The 8,544-nt window shown below is 42.7% G+C and overlaps 1 protein-coding gene across 5 annotated transcripts in view; it reads right to left on the bottom strand.

Moving 5' to 3' along the window:
- Nucleotides 1–2,683: 2,683 nt before the first annotated feature.
- LOC141985052 (centrosomal P4.1-associated protein-like) overlaps nucleotides 2,684–8,544 on the bottom strand; it is a 66,420-nt gene continuing 60,559 nt past the window's right edge. For 4 of the 5 annotated variants that reach the window (XM_074948765.1, XM_074948766.1, XM_074948767.1 and 1 more), the window contains 4 exons: nucleotides 7,235–7,375; nucleotides 6,380–6,464; nucleotides 5,918–6,038; nucleotides 2,684–4,286 (listed from right to left, as the gene is read on the bottom strand). In XM_074948765.1, coding sequence (XP_074804866.1) covers nucleotides 4,097–4,286; nucleotides 5,918–6,038; nucleotides 6,380–6,464; nucleotides 7,235–7,375 — 537 coding nt within the window. In that variant the 3' untranslated portion in view covers nucleotides 2,684–4,096. The remainder of the gene's footprint in view (nucleotides 4,287–5,917; nucleotides 6,039–6,379; nucleotides 6,465–7,234; nucleotides 7,376–8,544) is intronic. The other variant, XR_012638864.1, reaches the window with a different exon arrangement.

Genomic DNA, 8,544 nt, shown 5'->3' with positions numbered 1-8,544 from the left:
GAGACAGAAAATATTATAATTACCAGAGCAACAGAGGAATTTAATATTGGAGCTGCGTTGAGACCTCCAAGTGCCATTTTTGAATCACCAGATAAAATCTCTCCCACCGACACAATACATTATCTGCCTGCTGGGGCCTTACTAATGTTAAACAGTTACTCAGCTTTGTTATGCCATAATTATGGGGCCTTACATCAGACTGCTGGTTTAACATTTTTTGCACAATAAAGTGAGTAGGGAGAAACCCCACCACCAACACTGAATTGAAATATTTGTTTGATTCCCTGTCCAAACCGTCTGAGCTCCTCGTGCATCTCTACTGCCACCAATTGTCCGTCTGGCAATAACTGCATCTGCTATGGTCTACAGAAGTACATTCTCATTTTGTTCCAAACATGAGGCAAAATTCTAATTGCCATGGGCTTAGTCTGATGCCAGAAAATCTGTGGGTAACAAAGAATTGAGGTGTTGCAGCTGTATTCTATCTCCCTGCAAAGTCACCCCTTACAGCTTCTATAATAAGAAACACAGAGGGATGTTTTGGGGCCGGCATGGTCTGTGTGTTTAAGGTGGGTAAGACTCTGATCCTGCAGAAGGGAGTATGCAGCCACTCATATATAGGTTATCTGTGTCCTTAGAAGGAATCATCTGTGGCTGGGAAAGGCCATTGTCAGTCAGAATAAAGGGCAGAGGGGTTTTGCAGCATGAAGGATTAGAGAAGAGAGGGGTGTGAGGAAGAGGTAGGGAGCTGTCTTTTTGTATTAAGAATAACCAGATCAGGGCTCATTTTTACTATGTTTTTATTTCCATTGAAGGGGTTCTGGTTACGGCATGAGCTAAATAGCTCTTGTGATTTATGCCATCACCTTCTCCCTCTCTCTGAGAGCAAACTAGTCTTGTGCTATTTGTTTTGATGGTTCCTTTGTTTTTATACTATTCAGCATCTCCTGAGGTTTGCTTTCTAGCATGCCAGGTCAGACAAGACAACAAAATTACCATTAAATACTCGTTACTAATCTCACCTCAAATGGTTATACTATGGGCAAGTGCAGCTGCAAAAGGTTCTACTAGCTAGGCTCTGGTTTGCCACTACCCCAGGCAGTATGGTGCCAGGCTCCTGGGGGAGCTAGCAAAATGATTTGGGCTGTGGTATCATTAACATGCACAGGACATGCAGCTCTAAATCTCATTTTCGTCAGAACCAGATGGTGCAGTGTCCACTTTCCTAGTGCCTGGCCAGGACAGGGACTTAGAGCAAGTTGCCCGAGACTCAATCTAAAAGAGACATAGGTGATACTAGTGGGTTGGAACCTAGGGGATACAACAGAAGTAGTTCCTGCCCCTGTGCCTGAAAGAGATTTTGCTGATCTTTTCTCCAAGATGTTTGCAATTTGGGGGTGCTACTGGTGAAGTTGTTGGCCCAGAGAACCTTTTTTACCTGCATATGGTAAGTAGTGCTTAAATTATGCGGAAAAACAGGGGGTGGCTTTAATGTAAACAGTAGTGAGAGGTAAGGGGGGGTCATAAGACAGAAGTGAGGTAACCACTAAAAGTAGTATATGGGGGCCTGCCCCTCCCTCCCCAGCCCCACCATAATTCAAGCACAGCTGGTAAGACATTTGTGACATTTTACTTTGGATCAAGAGCCTGCCAAGGAAATCCATACTTTTGTAACTTTTAGTTGGGATTACTGCAATGTATTTTGCATCTACATGAACCTATACATGAAGGTCATATGGAAGTTTTGGTAGTGGACAAGGCAACTATATCACTGTTAGATGGGTATTACTCACAGGAAATATTTTACACCAGTTCTTTGATGACTTTACTGTTCTCACTTTTACTTCTGGGTTCAATTCAAGCTCCCGACTTTGACCTGTAAAGCCCTACAGTACATAGTTTACATTAGAGCCTGGTTACTTGAGAAGTTGCCTCTCCTCCTGTACCACAGTGTAAATGTATTTATTTCACTTACAGAGTGCACTATCACCCTAGGCACATTTAAATAAGAACAATCATATAACAGTACAATGCCTCCAGCATCTAATAGTAGCCAACACAAACAATCCCAAACAACACCCTCAGAGAAAGCCTCGGTAAGCAGCTCTTACAATGTTCCCTGAACGGCAACTGATTCAGGCTGTCAGACCTCTCCACTGGGAATGCTCTGCAACGCTTCTTATATGGGCCTGCCCAGCCCTGACTGGCTGCTCCTCGCAGCCCTTCTCTGATTGGCTGCCTCCTGCACAGCCTCCCTGGGGCTCTATTAACCCCTTAGAGCCCAGTGTGGGGCAGGCACCCCATCACAGGATTATAATTAATGGTGTAAACAAGCAGATTTCTAGATACTTAATCATGATTTAAGAGTAAAAGTGACAAACAAAAACCACCAAACATTTCCTGAATACCTGTAAATGAGCACAAACAAGCTGCTTCATTGACAAGTTAACTTTTTTAAAAACAGGATGCCTAGGAATTAACTTGATGTTTCTCATTGGCAGATGCAAACACGATGTCTATTTTTTCCTAACCTGATTGAATGCAGTTTTCAATGACAGCTTTGCTGCGATGGTTATTTGGGACAAACCATGTAGCCTTGTTTCAGCCTTTATGTAGCAGCAAGAAGTATTACCCTGTAACAAAGGACATGGAATAGAATGGTCTCTTTCAAAGATCTTTTTGGACTTCTTTAATAAGCTGCCTTTCACAAACTATGTAGAAATAGATTAAAGATTACAATAGTGAAAAGCACACCATTCTAAATAGTTTATTTTACACATAGGGAGTAAAAGGAATAAAAATACAACTATGTTATCACACCCGAATTACATTAAAATGTATTCATCATCAAATGCTTAGAAAAGAGTAATTACATTTATACACACTGTAGTTTGTGATCAATATTAATGGGAAATAACTAGTTTCATAGACTTTCTATCTAGTCAGAATACGTCTTCCAGACTGCACAGTAATTTGTTTGTATTCTGAGTTGCAAGAAACAAAACAGAAAAATGAACAATTGAATAATCTTGCAATTATTTTATACTTGCATGTGAGGAAAGAATAAAGGTAGATTGCTAGGAGAGTCTGCAGGAGTTTACACATGTATTTTGGGTGCTGGAGTCAAAAGAAATTACATAATGCTAGAGAGAGAGAGAGAATCAACAAGAAATATTTGTAAAATTAAAGACATCGGTCCAGATCTTCATGGAGTGTAAATCAATATGTCTCTATTGAAGACTGAAGAGCTGGACCTGGTCTTTAGATTTTTACTTAATAAACTGCATTCACGTTAATGATTTTGTTTAAGGCAGCATGTCTGAGTGGATCTACCATGCTGAATAATAAAAACAATATTTTTTACATTTATATGGTGTCGTTCCAAAGGATCTCAAAGTGCCTTACAGCTGTGGGGCATACATACAACACCATTGAAGTGCAGCCACTTCTGGGGTAGACAGAGGAGCCAACTAGCACCCGAGTAAAGGGAAGGGAAATTTTGGGCAAAGTCACCAGGCAAACACTTGGTGGAAAGGAAAGTACCATGGGTTGGTTAATGTATATTCAGGGCAGACATGAGTGCAGTTTTAGAAGCCTTCTTCAAGAAGCACCCACCCAGAAAGCTGTAGTTTAACTAAAATTCAGTGAATGCAAGTAAAATTCAATCCTACATATCTACTTGGAATGTGAATTTATGGTCCACGGGAATCTAGGCGTATCATATCATATGCTTAGTCTCCTAGTCCATCCCCTTCTTCCTTACACCTGGTGTGAAGAAATGAAATGTTCTCCACACAGCAGCAATTTCTGTTTTTTCTGGAGATGCATGGCATTCATTTATGATTTTAGAGAACACAACTCTTTATGAGCCTGATCCTTAATTGACTTTGAGAGGAGTTGTGGGTGCTCAGCGCCACTCACAGTCAGGCCCTAATTCTTTCAAGGAACAGAAAGGCAGGCAAAGGGACAAGGAAGAAAACAAATCAGACTTGTGCACTTCCAGGGGATACATATCTACACTGTAAAATAATAACCAATCTCAACCAGAAACTGGCTTGAATGACCTACATACAACATTGCGTCTAGAGCAGATGAATCACTTCTTATTGAGGATGATGTTGCCCTCTTCGTCTTTGATTCGAACCCGGCCAGAGGAATACTTTGTTTCCTGTTGGCCACTGGAGTACACAGTCTTTACAGTGCCATCGGGGTACTCCCTTCTCTTGAACTGTGACGTGTGAATTTCCTTCTGCCCATTACTGAACATCACCATTTTATCGCCATTCCTGAAAAAAAAGACAATTGATAAAGTATTCAACCACGTACAAAAGCCCAGATTCCCCATGGGTGTACAGTATATCCTGACCCGGAGCGGTGGAAGCTCCCTAAAATTGGGCGGGGGGGGGCCACTGGCACCCGAACCGTGCCCTGCCCCTCCGTGCCACCCCTCCCCCCCGAGGCCCTGCCCCCATGCCACCCCTTCTCCCTGAGCCTCCACCCTCGCACGGCCCCTTCCCCAAGGCCCTGCTCCTGCACCGCCTCTTCCCACCAAGACACCCCCACCCGCGCTCGCTCCTCTCCACCCCCTCCCCCTGTCACTCTTACGGTTGGTAAAAAGTGAGAGGGCCATGACCCCTTGGTCCCCCTTGTTCTGGTGCCCCTGATCCTGACAGACTCCAGCAATGGAAAATACACCGTGGGGAGATACACAGTATAATAGATAGCTGCAGAAACCAATGCTGAGGGCCAGGGCTGCCTCCGAAGTGGCCAGCACTCGACAGGGAAGGGGCGTGGATATACTCAATCAACTCACTCCAAGAGCTGCTTCTAACAGTGGGGCTTTGATGGAGTCCCAGCCACAACTTAAAACTGCTCCCTGCAGGGGAAAGCTATGAGGGAGGTGAAGCTACAATTATGCTGCCTGAAATGAATCCTCCCTATGGTGGATGGGCCCAGGCTGGTGCAAGGACACACAAATGACATCTCCTTGTGTCCACATGGGTGAAAGTAGCCCTAATGTTATATACACTGCTGCAGGAGATGGACAGGGTGCACAGAAATGCATCACTGAGACTAAACGTTCTTATGAATATATCTGATTTGCAGCAGTGGGAGTGGAATATAACACATCAGATGGAAACTTTCCCCTCCAAGTTTCAGCACAGCTCTGATCTTCAACCACCCAAATGTAACAGCGTTTACAGAAGGACTGCAGTTCTCAGCAGTTCTCACAATGTGGTCTTCATCACAGAGATGTGTCAGTACATAAAATTAACTCAAATAGTAACGAACAACATAATCTGCACTTACAGTGCACTCTTCATCCAAGGATCTTAAAGCACTTTACAAACAGTGGTTCTCACAATACCCCTGTGAAGTATGCGGTGATAAGTATTATTATTACTCATTTTTCGCTGAGGCACAGGGAGGTGTTACTTGCAATAACTTGCCCAAGGAGAGAGAGTCAGCAACAGAGGTAAGCATAGAGGCCAAGAGTCCAGATCTTCAATCCCCTGCTCTATGCACTAACTCAGTGCACCTGACCCTCTGGTGCCTTGCCCCTTGCGTAACAAGTCATTACAGCTGAACAAAGTGAGTGTAAAGTGCTACTAAATCAAATCACACCTACTGTATCCAGCTGCAAATGACTACACGAGATGCAAGGCAGTGAAGAATCATCCCCAATGCCTCGCTCTGGTAAAAACTTTCCTCCAGTCGTACTCCAAATCCTTTCTCTTTTCAATTCTTCTGAAACCTCCGAACAAACCAGTATGTACTGAAAACAAAACAACCCTCTCGTTTGTAAAAATGAACCTTGTAAGACACAAACTAAAGCTTTAACCTTCTGCCCTCCCACCAGGAGAACCGGTATAGATCTGCTCAGTGCCCCAGCCATGTCACCTCACAGGATACTTACTTTTCTACTTTTACTACTGTGCCATCTGGAAAAATCGTTTCCTCAAGCCCACCATCATAGAAGCGTTTCACTGTCTGATCTGGGAACACAATTTCTTTGGTGCCACCCGGGTGGTGTTTTTCTGTAGAAAACAATATTTTTAAAGTCTATTTAGAAACTCCATCATGTTGGTTTATATGAAACTACAGCAAGTTCTTTCACAAGACATGGGGGTGAGGAACGGACTTGATAGATGATAACCTACTAAAAATTGTAAAGAATAAATAATGATAAGCATCTAAATGGTGCTTTTACATCTGTAGATCTCAAAGCAAATATCAATTATCTACATTTTATAGATGAGGAATCCAAGGGACAGAGAGGTGAAGTGAAAAGTCCCAGTCTCCCAGAGTTAGAGTCAGGCAATTTTTTATAAGAAGATACTCCTGCAAAAGTAGTTCAAAGTTATGAGCTACCACATACCTATCTGATTGTTAGGGAACTGCAGTAGCTCCAAGCCATTTGGATAAGTGGTATGGGTTGTCTGTGCATCTGCATAATAATAAATCTGCAAGGATAGTGAAGAGTTTGTATTTTTTTCCTAACATTTTAATAATGGGATACAGTTATAACAATGTTTTAAAAAAATCTCTCATAGAAAAATGATTTTGAATTAACTTAAGGTATTTGGATTACAAGTAATTATATTTATATTTCAACTCTCCTCTTTCCCTCACATATAGGATGTGTCCAGATTTTGCTGCTTTCTCCTCTATAACATACAAATAATCAATGCAGTTGCTAAAATTATCTTCCTTGCCCACTGGATCCTTCCTCTTGCTCCCCCTTGCACACTTAATGAAGTGTAACATTCTCATTCTACCTTCAAGAACCTGCTCAACTCCACCCCAGCTCACATTACGTTATTATTTCCTATTTGAAGGAAATAGTGCTACACCTAGAGGAAAGGATCCAATTGCATTGGCACCCTGCAAATGTATAATAAAGAGACACTCCCTGCCCCAAGGAGCCATGTCTCACACTTTGCTTTGTATCATGGTTTCCATTTCCACCTGCTCCACTAAAGATGCCAGCATCAGTGCTCCATTTGTTCCATCTTCTACTGCTATCTTGGCTTCTTTTCACTCTTCCACTTGTCTGTGGGGTAGACTCTCTAGCCCAGTTCACCAAGCCACCCTATTTCTCTTTCAAACCTCTACTAAAGACGCTCTTCTTCTACCATGTCCACAAGACGTAGGACCTTGTAGTACTAGTCAATCTGCATAAAATATTGACAAGCTTTTTTTAAACAAAAAGAAAAGACAAGTGTTTACACACCACTCTCTGATCCGGCATGATCTTCTTTACATCTCCATTGAAAAAAGTAACCACTGTCATCCTTTTATCAGCACTGATCTCTTTCTTGGTACCATTGCGGAAAATAATGATTCGACGGCCATCAGTAAGCACCTCTTCTACCTTTAAACACACAAAATACACCTCACAAGAGAAACAAAAATGGGCCAAACACCCCTCTCAGCTCCACCAGTGCAGCCTCAGTGCAGTCAGTAATGTTGCAGTGGTGTAACTGAAATGAGAGTTTGCTGCTAAATATTTCATTAACACAGGGACTTCAGACTATGCCACAGCCCTTCAAAGCTTATTTCTATAGCATGGGTAAGTAATGCCTACGTCACTTGTGTGCCAACAGAGGCCTAAACATTATTTACCTCTCCCCCTCTCCGCCAAATGCGGGTTTTGGCAGGCTGGCCAGATTGCTATTTCTTCTCATTCAGTCTGAGTTTCAGAGCGCTGGCAAGCACAGTATTTCAATGAAGGACGACAATTCTGCAGCTACACAGTTGGAGTGAGCTAAGACTCCTGATTAAGCAATCTAGTTAGTCTGCACATATGTCCACACAAGTCAGAGCAAACTGCGTTCCCCACCCAAGAAACCTAGGATCTGGGTGGAGGGGACCAAAATGATCTGATCTGATAAGCTGGCATATGGTGGTGACATATGCAGATGGCAATTTTAGTTCCAGACAACGTGACCCCATTAGAAGCACTTCAGCTCTATGGAAGCTAAATTTGCTGCATGCAGAGAGCCCCTGGGAAATCACCCAAGACCACTTGACAAGCAGACAGTGAACACATCACCAGTGTACTCTTCTGCAGCTGATGCGTTTGTCAGATGAGACCTGCGGTCTAGCAGAACCTCTAATTAACCCAAGCAGACTTTGCTGGAGTCACTAGGGCAGCTACTTCTGGTCATCAGGTTGCATTGATTTACATAACACAATCCATTTAGTGAAATCCCAGTGGAGGAGGCAGTCAGAAGAGCTGTGCCTTAACTCTACCATATGGCACCAGTGTCATAAGCCATTCCTCATGGGAAAGGAAAGTCATGAACAGGAGAGAGGAGGAATACAAAAAATTTTGTGGGGAGGAAGAGAGGAAAGCAGGGCTTCCCAAAACAGGCATTGTAATGGATACTTGGGACAATATTTTCATTTAAATGTAATTGTATTCAAAGATGCCTGGGTAATAACTCAAAATTGTTATGAAGAACACTTTAACAAGAAGTATTGTTATTAAGAGGTCCTAGTGCATTAGGGTGGGTGTTAATGTCTTGCTCCACCTTTAAT

This window comes from Natator depressus, chromosome 3 (assembly GCF_965152275.1).
Source record: "Natator depressus isolate rNatDep1 chromosome 3, rNatDep2.hap1, whole genome shotgun sequence".
NCBI lineage: Eukaryota > Metazoa > Chordata > Testudines > Cheloniidae > Natator > Natator depressus.
The sequence above is the reverse complement of the archived record's forward strand: the minus strand, read 5'-3'. Positions and strand labels throughout refer to the sequence as shown.